The 15,669-nt window shown below is 36.1% G+C and overlaps 1 protein-coding gene across 1 annotated transcript in view; it reads left to right on the forward strand.

Moving 5' to 3' along the window:
- The first annotated feature begins 964 nt into the window (after positions 1-964).
- Positions 965-15,669, forward strand: part of LOC132543426 (alpha-aminoadipic semialdehyde synthase, mitochondrial-like) — a 35,781-nt gene continuing 21,076 nt past the window's right edge. Inside the window, exons 1-16 of the mRNA XM_060206928.1 lie at positions 965-1,017; positions 2,960-3,287; positions 3,910-4,086; positions 4,541-4,693; positions 6,681-6,827; positions 7,263-7,341; positions 8,167-8,294; positions 8,601-8,875; positions 9,200-9,311; positions 10,309-10,368; positions 10,961-11,031; positions 11,451-11,575; positions 12,294-12,423; positions 12,753-12,863; positions 13,121-13,229; positions 13,931-14,007. Coding sequence (XP_060062911.1) covers positions 3,066-3,287; positions 3,910-4,086; positions 4,541-4,693; positions 6,681-6,827; positions 7,263-7,341; positions 8,167-8,294; positions 8,601-8,875; positions 9,200-9,311; positions 10,309-10,368; positions 10,961-11,031; positions 11,451-11,575; positions 12,294-12,423; positions 12,753-12,863; positions 13,121-13,229; positions 13,931-14,007 — 1,976 coding nt within the window. The 5' untranslated portion in view covers positions 965-1,017; positions 2,960-3,065. The remainder of the gene's footprint in view (positions 1,018-2,959; positions 3,288-3,909; positions 4,087-4,540; positions 4,694-6,680; positions 6,828-7,262; positions 7,342-8,166; positions 8,295-8,600; positions 8,876-9,199; positions 9,312-10,308; positions 10,369-10,960; positions 11,032-11,450; positions 11,576-12,293; positions 12,424-12,752; positions 12,864-13,120; positions 13,230-13,930; positions 14,008-15,669) is intronic.

Raw genomic sequence — 15,669 nt, forward strand, 5'->3', positions numbered from 1 at the left:
CAACCATGAATCAGTAAATTCCTGGCATAAAAATAACCTTAGGTTCCTACTCCAGGAATTCACAATACTATGTCTTTCGCAGGGATGTATTTTTTTATTGTTCACTTCCAGCGTCGAAAACATTTGCTAATGATAGGAAATAGATATTTTTTCAAATGTTGAAATTTCTGGTTGCTGTTTTAACGTCATTATTCGTAAAATTACTGAAAGGGTAACAGATTTTTCCTGACAAGGTCCATTTTTATCCCTGTTGTTTTACACTTTGGTGTGACTTAGCCTACCAGTGTTCCAATCCAATGATCTGAAAAGATTGAAAGAAATTAAAGAAAGCAACTAACATCAGCTAACATCTACAATAAGTCCGCTGCGACAGACGGACAAACGAGTAATACATGCGTTTTACGAGTTTGTATAGCAAAAAATGCAGGTTGATTATGAAAATTACGGGGAAGTCCTAGTGATTTCGTTGAGAAATATTCTTTTTCAAGCAGGTTAGTCTGTCTGTTGGTTCCATTGCTGTATATACATTGTTCTCATTTTGAAAACGTGACATTGCTTACGTGGATTAACCAAGATTTACATGGCGAGTGTCGTCGATGAAGCAGGAGCCGCTTAGTTTTCCAGAACACCTGGTCTTAGTCTTGTACTTTTTCAGGAGTCTCCGTGTAAATTATTCTTTTCGTCATATTTTATCCTAGTTTTATTGAATTTGAGTTTAGAATATGATTATGTTGACATGTTGGTATTTTCTTGTTTTGTTTTTGTTTTAATAAAGTTATCTACTGGGTACAGTATTATTAATACAAGCATTTATCACTACATAGCTGACATAGGTACACTGTTAACTACATTTACCGCCGTTGCTTTAAGAAGGTGTGTAGTAATGTAAGACAGTGATTGGCTGACAGAGTCTGACCTTCAACTGAAAGAACCAACCGCGAGCAATGTACACAGTGACCACTGCCACTGTTTACAAAAGATACAGCGCGGAAGAAACAGCTTGCTGACGTTTTTGAGGTAGGTCATCAGTGAAATAATGTAATGAAACCCGTGTTTGTATCATAAACATATCTACTGTAGTGTTTCTACGCGAATATTGGACAGAAATCACCACTTTTCTCGTCAAACATGAACCGGCGTTGTTACTCTTTAACTCGGTCATTTGTACGGCAGACGTAGACGGAAAAATTGTAAACGGCTAAACAGGACTCAAGACACAGTCATGTTAGTTGTCACACATGTCCACTTTGAGTCTCAGTACTTACAGGAGTGCTTTTGAAAGACCGTATCATTTACAAGTAATAGATTCAATGACTACACTTTCTGGTAATGGGGCCACGTCAAGGGGAATTTTTTGCTTAACGTAAACGTTAATCTTTAATTTTACATGTTGTAATTAATTCGTGTTCAGTGAAAGTCACACAGACACGAGACAGGTATGATTTATTACCGACTCTCCTAGGTGTTGGTGATCATAGAGGCGTCTCTCTAGCATCACCGACCATATCGTTTTACCACAGAGTCACACAACCAATTGTATACCAGTCAAATCCTGGATTACTTTTAAAATACGGGATCCCGACTAATATCTACCTCTTTGAATACATGTATGTATCCACTTATTTATCAATATATTAATATATTTACACATGAATAAAACTGCTAAAAAAGCAAAAACAAACAAAAAATGATTGAAATCCAGAGTTTATTTTTATGTTAGATTTGTTAATGAAATATGTCTGAGATAGTTTGATAGGATGAAGAAGACTTGCAGTAAGGTATTAGATTTTGTACCTGATGTTTATGTCAAGTTCAAGTGAAATTAAGGGCAAGGTTATATATATATAGGCAGAGGTCAATTGTCAAATCTGAATCAGCTGAATGTAAAGTATGCTGTGTAGAAGTTGAGAGTACAGGTTGCCTTACAACCCTCTGCTAGCGGGAATTTCCCTTTAGTCAAGCGATAGAGTGTCCGGCTAGAGACCGAAGGGTCGCTAGTTCGAACCCCAGTGGTGGTAGGGTGCTTTTCGTTACCCTTCCTATTACAGCTGCATGGAGGCAATATCTTTGATTAGGCCATTGCAAGGTGTTTTTAAGTAATAAGTACAAAGATGACAAATCCCAATCTGCAACCCGGTTGTAATCGCTGTTTGAGTAATTAAAAAGTGATAATGATAATTGAATGCCATAGAATTGAAGTTTTTGCCAATAAATATTTTAACTTCAGGTTATTGTACAGTACTTATAAAACAGGATGATTTGAGATTGATGCAAATTTCATGATAAATAAAACAACAGCTGTAGGGATGGAGATAATTTTTCTACCAATTTAGTATGATATAAAACCGAGTCATTATAAAAACTTATTATATTTTACATATGTACATGTAGATTTAGATACAAAACATGCAACATTCTTTAATCTGTGTATCAAATAATATTCCTGGTTTTTTTTTGTGCACAGCTGTAATTGTGAAATAGGGCATGTGAGATAGAGCTGGTAACTCTAGAACTAGAGAACTATACCACAGATAGATATATATGCATGCATTATTAAATCAGTCATACACTTTATCGCAGTAAAGGATTTCGGTACAGCGGTCGACATAATTACATACTCATTGGAAGGTTGTGATTTTTGACGTGATTGTCACCAGAATATTAGCTGTATTTTCCCCATATTGAATAATCATCAGGTACTTATTGGACTTGGTGGATGTGATCCTGTGCTGATTTTGTTTTGATGTATTGTTACAACCAAACTTTTTAAGTATTTAAAAAAAACGAAGAAAATATTTAAACATATTGCTGAATTCAAGTTATGAAACGGTGCATGAAACTGTAGAAAAAAAATGTTTCTGAAATGTAATTTGGAAAAAGAAATGAAAATAATTGTCAGCAAATGTTCAATGATTTTACATGTTCTTGATAATAAGATGTGATTCATTTTCTTTTACAGGAATACAAGTGAAGGAGGTGTCGGATTTATCAAAAGTTCTTGTAAACAAGACAGAAACATCAGATTTAATCAGATTTAATCAGATTTGTTGTGAAACTAAGACATTATGTGGTGTCGGCACACACAACTGCTCTGTCAAAGAGCGTTGTCGTCTGCAGAATGCCAGAGATTCATAGCTGATGGCCCAAAGGTGATGGCCATACGCCGAGAAACTATCAATGTTTGGGAACGTCGTGCCCCTCTAGCTCCTCGACAGGTCCGGAAACTTGTGAAGAATGGCATTAAAGTTATTGTTCAGCCGTCCAACAGAAGGGCTTATAACATGATTGTACGTAATTTCACAGATCTCAGTAATCAATCTAAAATTTATCTTTCTGAGTTCTTTTTAGCTTAATTGCTGAAAAGAATGGGTATTGCAATGTAAAATTAAGGTATTTCAGTAAAATCTAGGAGTCTCCTAAAAATTCTATCAGTACAGGACTTTTGACTGGCAGGTAGATTTATCACTGAGATCTTCAGATTTACATTGTTATAAGTTTTATAGTTTGCAGATTAATGTAGTGATAAATTTTTGTTACTTTTAACTAATTAACTTCATCTATAATTAAAACTATATGGATGTTTCACAGTCAGGAAATACATTTTACATACAAATATTTATAGTATCATAATTGTTATACTTTGTAGGAGTATGACCAGACTTGAAGTATCATAATTGTTATACTTTGTAGGACTATGCCCAGATTTGAAGTATCATAATTGTTATACTTTGTAGGACTATGACCAGATTTGTAGTATCATAATTGTTATACTTTGCAGAAATATGCCCAGATTTGTAGTATCATAATTGTTATACTTTGTAGGAATATGCCCAGATTTGTAGTATCATAATTGTTATACTTTGCAGAAATATGCCCAGACTTGTAGTGTCATATTTTTATACTTTGTAGGACTATGCCCAGTGTGGAGCAGTGATACAAGAAGACATCAGTGAGGCGTCCCTGGTGATTGGTGTAAAGACTGTACCTATTGACCAGCTCATGCCAGATAAAACTTATGCCTTCTTCTCCCATACTATCAAGGCTCAGAAGGATAATATGCCTCTTCTTGATGCCATCCTAGAAAAAGTAGGTCTTACTTCTAAATTATCTGAAGTTTGTTTACAGAAGTAGTTGAAATTTCCCTTTAGTCAAGCGATATTGAGTCCAGCTGGAGAGCCAAGGGTTGCTAATTTGAACATTGGTAGTAGCAGGGTATTTTTCCTTCTTCCTATTACAATATTTCGTCATGGCATCAAATCTGTAATAGGAATGAGTAATAAAAACACCTTGCCACTCCTTGGATTCAAACTACCCATGGGACCATTTGGTCCCTAACTAGACACTCTACCACTTAACAAGCTGGAAATTCCTATTAGCTGAGGACACTATTTCTGTAGGTGTGTAATATACCTAGGTATGTACATGATGATAATAAGTTAAACAAATCAAGCATACAGGCTATATTTTCATTTCTTTCCTGAAAGACCCTTGTCACTCTGGTCCACTGATCTTTAAATCATGTCAATTCTCCGTGTTACAGAATATTCGTTTGATAGACTACGAGAAGATGGTGGATCATAAAGGTCAACGTGTTGTAGCCTTTGGAAAGTATGCTGGTGTGTCAGGGATGATCAACATACTCCATGGACTGGGACTGAGGCTGCTGGCCCTGGGACACCACACACCTTTCCTGGTACAGTATCTGGGGTAGTCCTTATCACTAACAACCAATCTCACCCTGGTACAGTATCTAGGGTAGTCCTTATCACTAACAACCAATCTCACCCAGGTACAGTATCTGGGGTAGTCCTTATCACTAACAAGCAGTCTCATCCTGGTACAGTATCTGGGGTAGTCCTTATCACTAACAAGCAGTCTCATCATGGTACAGTATCTGGGGTAGTCCTTATCACTAACAAGCAGTCTCATCCAGGTACAGTATCTGGGGTAGTCCTTATCACTAACAAGCAGTCTCATCCTGGTACAGTATCTGGGGTAGTCCTTATCACTAACAAGCAGTCTCATCCCAGTAGGTACAGTATCTGGGGTAGTCCTTATCACTAACAATCTCAGTCTATCCTGGTACAGTATCTGGGGTAGTCCTTATAACTAACAACAAATCTCAGACCTTATCACTAACAGCAGTCTCATCCTGGTACAGTATCTGGGGTAGTCCTTATCACTAACAAGCAGTCTCATCCTGGTACAGTATCTGGGGTAGTCCTTATCACTAACAACCAATCTCATCCTGGTACAGTATCTGGGGTAGTCCTTATCACTAACAAGCAGTCTCATCCTGGTACAGTATCTGGGGTAGTCCTTATCACTAACAACCAGTCTCATCCTGGTACAGTATCTGGGGTAGTCCTTATCACTAACAAGCAGTCTCATCCTGGTACAGTATCTGGGGTAGTCCTTATCACTAACAACCAGTCTCATCCTGGTACAGTATCTGGGGTAGTCCTTATCACTAACAACCAGTCTCATCCTGGTACAGTATCTGGGGTAGTCCTTATCACTAACAACCAGTCTCATCCTGGTACAGTATCTGGGGTAGTCCTTATCACTAACAACCAGTCTCATCCTGGTACAGTATCTGGGGTAGTCCTTATCACTAACAAGCAGTCTCATCCTGGTACAGTATCTGGGGTAGTCCTTATCACTAACAAGCAGTCTCATCCTGGTACAGTATCTGGGGTAGTCCTTATCACTAACAAGCAGTCTCATCCTGGTACAGTATCTGGGGTAGTCCTTATCACTAACAACCAATCTCACCCTGGTACAGTATCTGGGGTAGTCCTTATCACTAACAACCAGTCTCATCCTGGTACAGTATCTGGGGTAGTCCTTATCACTAACAACCAGTCTCATCCTGGTACAGTATCTGGGGTAGTCCTTATCACTAACAAGCAGTCTCACCCTGGTACAGTATCTAGGGTAGTCCTTATCACTAACAACCAATCTCATCCTGGTACAGTATCTGGGGTAGTCCTTATCACTAACAACCAGTCTCATCCTGGTACAGTATCTGGGGTAGTCCTTATCACTAACAACCAATCTCACCCTGGTACAGTATCTGGGGTAGTCCTTATCACTAACAACCAGTCTCATCCTGGTACAGTATCTGGGGTAGTCCTTATCACTAGCAACCAATCTCATCCTGGTACAGTATTTGAGGAAGATTTGTCACCTAGCAACCAGCCTCTTCTTGATACTGTATTTGGAATAGTCTGTACCACCTAGCTACCAGTCCTATCCTGATACTATCTTCAGGTAGTTTGTATCATCTCGAGACAAGTGTTATCCTGGTGTCAGGGGTAGTCTTCATCACCTGTCAATTAGTCCCGTCCTAGTACTACCTTAAATGTTGTCATTAGCAACCTGTATTGTAAACATATTTGGAATTGTAAGAAGGGCTAAAAAGACCAGAACACAAAGTTTTAGTGTCAAATAATATTTCAGAAATATAACTATTCTTCAGTATATCCCGTATATTGTGTAATATATTCATACTCTAGCAATGGTTATCATTTCTGGTAAATGGTGTTAAATTTTACTAGATCTTAAATTGTCTTTTACTTATAGTAGAATCTTGTATTCTCATCGAGGTTGTAATTTACAGCCAGGACTATGTTCTTCATTTGACATGTCATTACGTTCCTGTGTAAATCCTACTTTAGCACATTGGTCCAAGCCACAACTACACTAATACAGAGATGGCACGACGGGCAGTGAGGGATGCTGGGTATGAGATTGCTCTCGGACGCCTACCTAAGTCTATAGGACCACTCACCTTTATCTTTACTGGCTCTGGCAATGTGTCACAGGTAGGCTGAATCATGGCAGGTGAAATGTTAACAAATTAGAATCAAATGTTACAAAAGATTTGATTAACTTATTATGGTAAAGAAGAAAATTAATATCCATATCATTCTAGAAAAAACAAGATGGACACATTTGAACCCTATGCACAATAAAAATTGTCAGAAAAATACAGCAGCTCTTAGGAGATTCTGATCATTACCATGTTTTACACAGATATTGCTGCCAGTTACTCTTTCTGTGTGAAAGGTTTTAAACTTTAATTCCATTTCTTGTTGGTAATATGTCTTTAAGGCTTAAATCCAGACTCAATTTTTCACCAGTATAATTATGTGTCAAGTGATGTGAAATCTATATGTGGGCATCACAACTGCCATTACTAACCTCAGCATGAGGCTCGTCACAGGTAATTAGTAACATTCTACGATTATATGTTCCAGGGAGCACAGGAGGTATTCCAGGAGTTTCCGTTTGAGTATATAGAACCAGAACATCTACCTAATGTTGCTAGACATGGCTGTAAGTATTCAGGAGAATCTTCATCATGTCTAGACCAGGGAAAATTATTTGTGGGGAGAAAATTATTACCAGGGTGCTGTTTTATTTATCATATTTACTTCAAGGGAAAAATTATTTGCGGGGATAAAATCATTACCAGGGTGCTATTTTATTTATCATATTTACTTCAAGGGAAAAATTATTTGCGGGGATAAAATCATTACCAGGGTGCTATTTTATTTATCATATTTACTTCAAGGGAAAAATTATTTGTGGGGATAAAATCATTACTAGGAGTCTATAATAGGGAGGATGTGAATTTCAAAGGGAAGATTATCATAATTCAGTAGAATGAAGAAATTATCACAAGGATTAAGTTACCGTTATATCAAAAGAAAACTCCGAATATTCATCCTAGGAGGAATTTATCATAGGTTTCATTTCATCAATCCATTCTAAAGGACTTTGAAATGAAGAGAGATTTTAGGATAGAATTTGTTATAAAAGAAATTTGAACACATTCAGGTCTATTTCATAAAGGATTAAGTTGTTGTGATCCTGTTTTTTTGTAACATGTCAGTTTATTTAAGGTTTTTCAGTTAAATGTTGCATGTGGATATTTGTTTTGACTTTGTATATAATCCAATGTCGAATGAAACAGAGGGTGACATTCCATAATTCATTGATCTTTCACTTTTATTGTCAAGTGACTGTTATTAGTTTCCATACTTGACATGATGTTACAGGTTTCCAGTTATAAACCAATCAGAGTCAATCTTTGGATGATTTTTGTTGCTTCCATCAAAATGTATACATATATATATATACATTGCTAAATACTTGTAGCTACCAACAAGCTATATGCTTGTGTTGTCAGTCGAGAATCCCATTTCGTCCCTAAAGATGGTGGAAAGTTTGATGCTGAGGAGTTTGAACAGGATCCATCTAAATATTTGTCAGTATTTAGCCACAAGGTTAGTGTGAATCTAAAAGACCAAAAGGTTGTAATAGTGGACGTAAAACCTGTTAATACATAAAACGTGAGGCTGATCTGTATGGTTATAGGGGGAGCTGTGAAATATTTTTGAGATGTCTGAATACATGAGGATTATTTGTTATAAAGATAAATTTAGATTATTTACCAGACCAGAAACAATACAAGATTGATTGCATTTGTGTGTTTATTAATATTTATGATTCAATGAGACAACTATAGAAATATCAGCCAATCAGAAAGTGAGTTATAAATAGCTTACATCACTTTGTTCTCAATCTTCCAGATAGCACCCTATGCCTCTGTGATAGTTCATGGTATATACTGGGACCCTAATGCTCCAAGGATCCTCACCATTCCTGATGCTAAGACACTCCTCCGTCATGAAGAATCACCATGGTTACCATCTACCCCTGGCTGTCCACAGCTACCACATCGACTGCTGGCCATCTGTGATATATCGGCTGACCCTGGCGGTTCTATAGAGTTCATGCAGGAGTGTACAACAATAGACTCTCCCTTCTGTTTGTACAATGCTGATCGCAACATCAACAGGGAAAGGTTTGTGAAACTGTGACTATTAGTTCCAAACATTGGACATGATTTACACTAAGTACAACACCTAAAACTCTATCCCTATGATCTGAAGTTCCCAGACTTTTCTACTCATTCAGAGCTTCAAGCTTCATCTTTTATCAAATCTGTATGTCAAGTTTTACACACTAACTTTTAACTTGAAAGATATTAATTTTTTATTCATATCTCTCAATGTGCCAATGATCTTATAGTATGGTGAAGGATGTGTCCTTGCTTTAATATCCATGTGAGTGATACAGGCCCTCTTGGCCACTTGAGGCAGAGTGATGATTCAGACTTGTGTTGTAGCTTTGCTGGAGATGGAGTGTTAATGTGCTCGATTGACAACATGCCAGCCCAGATACCTAAAGAAGCCACAGACTTCTTTGGAAGCTTACTACTGCCCTACATTGAAGAAATGGTAAGTAACATCAGAACTAAATGACCGCTCTGATTATACAATTTTAACTTAAGCTATAAACTAAGTGAAAAAACAATAAACTTTGTATCTAGGGATTTCAGGGCTCCAAATTGACATGTTAGTTTGTCGCATGTCAGAATAGTGTGTCCTTGTCCCTTCCGCTACTGGCATGAATTAAGTTTTGCTGTTTTCTCTGCTGCCATGGAAACTTATGGTCAGAATTTGAAAATTCATGATTAGAAAGGTTTGTTAGGCTACAACTTATGAAATATTCAAAATATTTCTAAGTATTAACAAACCACATGTCAAGCCTTAATGAATGTTGAATAAATCTGTTCATAGACAACACAAAACTGTAATAAATAAAAAAAACATCAATCATGAAAGACAAAGATCAATGTCAAAATGTCAACTCTTACTATAAGGCTGATTGATAAATAAATCATCCCGCCTTTTAATACCAGGCTGATTTATAAATAAATCATCCCGCCTTTTAATACAAGGCTGATTAATAAATAAATCATCCCGCCTTTTAATATAAGGCTGATTAATAAATAAATCATCCCGCCTTTTAATGTAAGGCTGATTAATAAATAAATCATCCCGCCTTTTAATATAAGGCTGATTAATAAATAAATCATCCCGCCTTTTAATATAAGGCTGATTAATAAATAAATCATCCCGCCTTTTAATGTAAGGCTGATTAATAAATAAATCATCCAGACTTTTAACAAAGGGCTGATGAATAAATAAATCTTCCCGACTTTTAATATAAGGCTGATTAATAAATAAATCATCCCGACTTTTAAACCAGAAAAAAGTGGATATTGATTTTTTTTTGACTTCAACAAAATGTATATTTTTTTTTTCTTTTTGTTTTTTTTTTTTACAAAAATGCAGTGTTCCTATTACTTTCACAATAATTTGAATCAAATTTGATGATAATACCTCAAAAGACAAAACAAAATATGTAGTTTGTTTTCCACTTTAATTTCAGATAATTTCTGATGCTGTTAAACCGATGGAAGCCTATCAAGCCTCCCCAATCGTCAAAAACGTAAGTAACTTACCATACAATTTGACAAGCTGCTATTTGATAATAGTTGTAAGGTTGTACTTATAAAAGCAGTTTTTCAGGTTAACATTGAGTAGAATAGCTCATGCTCAATTTCAGTCATGAAGGAACTCTATTCACAATTGATGAAGAGCATCTTTGGCTCCAAAATGGGGAAGACTAATGGTTAATTGTTTAATCCAAATTTGCTTTAATGCTGTCTTCTCACATGGCACGAAATAAAACATTAACAACAATGTTGTTCCCTTGGTACTAAAAGGTAGAATTAAAAGTAATAAAAAAATTAGAACAGTTTGCTATGTTAAAATACATGGCTATATTAGTGAGGAATTAAATCCATCATGCTCTTCAGGCCCTTGTTGATTTTTTAGCGTTCCTGGAAATTGTACAGCCAATAACAATTATTTTAACCTGGAATAGATAAGCCATTTCAATATTTTTCTATTTGTTGATATTCCTGGATGTGCTTCGTAGAAAAAAAAGAAATACAAACTTGATATTTAATGGGTCTCTACTTAAAATCTCCAAACTGTGAAAATGTAAATGAATTTCTGTATTTTGATTTTACTTGTAGGCTGTGATTGCATCAAATGGAAAACTTACAGAACCCTTTGAGTATATTACTGAGCTCCGTAAAAAGTCGGAGTAAGTATTTAATATTGGATTAATTAGAAGCTATCCTGAACACAAATAATCATTTTGTGGTCATCTTCTGGTTAGGTTTCATCTTACACATGCCTCATGTCACAGCTGGTAAACTTATGGAGCAGTGTTTACCTGTATGACTTAACAGGTGAAAAACCTAACATCATATTACAGGTTTATTTCACCTCAGACAGATTTTGCCATTTTGTATCAAATCCAGGATATCTGATTTTAGCTATGTCATATTTTTGCCGTTAAAGAAGTGGAACAGAAAAATGTATAATGTATCTTTTTAGTTCAAATTTGCCACAACAATATTGGCAATGTAACTTTATTGTTGTAAGTAGATCCTGTAAGAAAATATATATCAGTTTGGTAAATCATGACGGTACAAGTAAACTCCTCCCCACCTGTTTCAGGTCCTCAAAGAAAGCTAAGAAGCTTGTTCCAGGACAGAAGAGAGTGCTGGTTCTAGGCGCAGGCTATGTGTCTGCACCGGCAGTAGAATATCTCACCAAGGACAGCAACGTTCATGTGACTGTTGGTAGGTAATGTGTGGAGAGACACAAGACAGTAATGTAACTCTAGGTATGTAATGTACAGAGAGACACATGTAACTGTAGGTATGTAATGTACAGAGAGACATATGTAACTATAGGTTTGTAATGTACAGAGAGACACGTGTAACTGTAGGTATGTAATGTACAGAGAGACACATGTAACTGTAGGTATGTAATGTACACAGAGAGAGAGTGTGCCTCTGTTTAATCTACTATTGTTATATACAAAGAAACAACAATTGCCCCGTATGATTGTCTTATTCTGAAATTGATATAGGCAGACATTAAGCATTGTCTGTATAGGTCCCACAACTTTACCTTTCATGAGTATTTTACTAACTGTATATCTTCCCATTCCAAATTACCATCACTGATAATGTTTTGTAGCTTCCCAGTACAAGGGGAATTACCATCACTGATAATGTTTTGTAGCTTCCCAGTACAAGGGGAATTACCATCACTGATAATGTTTTGTAGCTTCCCAGTACAAGGGGAATTACCATCACTGATAATGTTTTGTAGCTTCCCAATACAAGGGGAATTACCATCACTGATAATGTTTTGTAGCTTCCCAGTACAAGGGGAATTACCATCACTGATAATGTTTTGTATCTTCCCAGTACAAGGGGAATTACCATCACTGATAATGTTTTGTAGCTTCCCAGTACAAGGGGAATTACCATCACTGATAATGTTTTGTAGCTTCCCAATACAAGCGGGACTTGGATGAACTTGAGAGTATGTGTACTAACGCTGATCTCATCCTGATGGATGTGATGAGGCACACGGACGAGCTAACAAAGATGGTGGCTGACAGTGATGTTGTGGTTAGGTAAGTGATGGACACCTGTCTGACTGGTGGTAACATTATCAGTTACTGTGGTAGAGGATGAAGAAAAAAAAAGAAAAATACTGATTCTTTTCATTGGTATTGTGTCAGTGTGTCTGATAGATGAAACAGTGCTTCCTAGCACATTCTGCTGGGTGATTACTCGGGGTAGACTCGGGTATATAGCAGCCTGTGTACTAATTGTAACCTACTGATGTTGATAAATTACCAGCATCTTGATATAAGCTGCTTTTCATTTTATTGTTAGTTGTTATGGAGATTTATGTACTTCATGCTTATGTTGATTCACAAGAAAATCTGATTTGTTGTAGTCTACTACCATATTCCCTCCATCCAGAGATCGCCAAGCTTTGTATTGAACTGAAGACCAACTTGGTGACAGCCAGTTATGTATCTCCAGCAATGGCAGCACTTCACGATGCGTAAATACTCTTATCTGTTTTTCATGAATTCAACACAATTCATAAGCTTTAGTTTCTATTTCCATATCTTATCACAAGTATCAAGACAGGTAATTCATTCTGGGTTATATACTGGGTCAATCTGTGTGACAAAACAGGTATGAAATTCTAAATGAGTATAAAACTATTTCTACCTAACTATTCAGTATATACGATTGATATTTCCAATACATCAAATACATTATAGTGTTATATACAGTTATGTATTCTGTTCATAGGGCTGTGAATGCTGGCATCACAATCATGAATGAGGTCGGTGTTGATCCCGGTATTGATCACATGCTGGCTATGGAATGTTTTGATGAAGTTAAGCATGCTGGTGGAAAGGTTTGTTGTCCTTACATTCAGATATCTTTTTGTTGGCAGTATAATTTCTGAACCATGTTTAAAACTGATCAAGATATGATCAAAATGCTTTTTAACATTGTCCTTCGTATGTGGTTCGTATGTCTGTCCATAAACAATTCTTGTTATCCTTTTTTTCTTGAGAAGTTGGTTTCCAATGGTCTCTAGTTGTGCCCATTTGATTTTAGAACTTATCAGAAAAAAGGATGGCTGACAAGAGGCCATCTTGGATTTCAACATTGAAAGTTTTTTATCAAGATTTCTTTAGTAAGTACTGGATGGATATCACAAATTTCATATATAGGTTCAACTTGCTACTTAGTTTAGCCTCTTTGAATTTGTTGCTGATTAGAAAAACAAAATGGCTGAGAGGTGACCATCTTGGATTTTGTATGTTGAAACCTTGTATCATTAAGAGCAAAACAGAGGAGAGAAAAGGAAGGAAGGAAAAAGATCCAACTTTTGAAAAACAAATAAAGATCAAACAATGGTGGGTGCTAAGAACCCTGTGGACACTCTTGTTCACATCAGCACACTGGTTATCAACATACACCTGACCTACACATCTGATATAGGTAGCTTACCTAAGGTCTGATCAGAAAACAACAGTCAATTAAAAAAGCTTGGTTTATTTGTGCATAATATGTAAAACACTAATTCAGTCAAATTGATGTCTTTTTCAGATAAAGTCTTTTGTCTCCTGGTGTGGAGGGTTACCTGCCCCTGAAAACTCCAATTCTCCACTACGCTACAAGTTTAGGTGAGTTATCATTGGTGCTATGATCAGTAGCCTAGCATTACCATGGCTTCACAACTTGGATTATTCACATTGGACGACTGTGACCTGTAGTTAACCTTGGGTTGCTCTGGTAATGGTTTCCTCCCAAATAAGATTAAGTGATCCCAGATGTATAGTTTCTCCACAAGTTTTAGGTCTGATTATGTATGGTCAAGTTTTATCAATTTCGTCCCTATGTAATACATAATGAGTTATCTGCTCATGGGACAGGCATTCATCATTACCTCACTTGTTTGAGAGTAACTTCATAAATTGTGTGAAAATGATGTAATATTCACACACAAAGACATAACAATCATTACCTGCTCACAAGGGCAGATAAATCTGAATCACAGAAATATGGAATACAGAGTTTAGTTGACTTGTATAGTAGGCATAACAATCATAACCTGCTCACAAGGGCAGATAAATCTGCATCACAGAAATATAGAATACAGAGTTAAGTTGACTTGTATAGTAGGCATCAATGAATAACTAGGCTTGTATATCGATCAATATTGAATTTCTGTTACATTTGGTGTCTGAAGCCAAAATGAAATGGAAAGGTAAGTTTGAGCTTACGGTGATCTCTATTATGTCAACAGGACATGAAGAAGTCATGTGATATTTAATCAGTTCTTGTGGTATTCAGATAAAAGACAAAAAACATTTTTCACCATTTTTGAAAATAAAATTTGTTTGGCATAAAATTTTTCTGTATAATTGATAATCATCATCATTTCTCATGTCCTACATGTAATGACATAATGATATCACAAGTAATGGAACACTGTCAGTGATTTGCAGTCAACTGATAAACTGGTATCAATTTTCCAAAAGACATTATCATATAATTAATAAAATCTAACATCTGTAGCTTGGCATACTTGCAATGAAGAGTATGTTACAAGTCGCTTGAGCGTTCTAAGGTCAAAGTTTCTGTTCAGGTCAAATGCAAAATTCAGCCATCTTTTTCTAAGCCTAATATCTTCATTATACTCTCAATATATTGGAATCAGGTTGTCCATTGTTCGTACGTCGTCCGTGCATCTAGATGCAATGATGTACCTGCTACTCCAAAACATTTTTTTTTGTTTTTTGTTTTTTTAATTTTAATTTTTTATTTCAGTATTTTTATATTTTTTATCATTATTTTTTTTTTCATTTTTTTTTTATTATCATTTCTTTTTTTGATCACTCCTCCTAAACAACTGAATGGATATCAACCATACTTGCTGACTATAATCCTTATACATTGTGGATGTGTGTAATCTATATAAGGTTGAGTTACCTCCCCTTTTCAGAAAGTTATGTCCCTATTGAGACTGTTGGCAGAGGCACCAGCAGGGGTTATGAGTAAGCCCGTGGGCAATAGTTCTAGTTGTTTCAAATATACAAGTAAAATTTAACACATATACATAATCACCACTTCGACGGTGTTATGTACCAAGTCACTCAGGTCAAGGTTACTGTGTGAGGTCAGATTTGAAATCTTGACAAATAGTGACTTGTCTTAGCATCTTCATATTTGAAGATGCTTGTGAAAGGTACCTCGTTTATCCCGCTTATAGCCCAATAGTGTATGATAACCGGTAATGTCATAAGCAAAATCTGACAAAAACAAAAAACCTTATCTTGGCACTT

The sequence above is a fragment of the Ylistrum balloti genome, unplaced genomic scaffold, assembly GCF_031769215.1.
Source record: "Ylistrum balloti isolate Yb309-2 unplaced genomic scaffold, AGI_CSIRO_Ybal_v1 Utg369756, whole genome shotgun sequence".
Classification (NCBI taxonomy): Eukaryota; Metazoa; Mollusca; class Bivalvia; order Pectinida; family Pectinidae; genus Ylistrum; species Ylistrum balloti.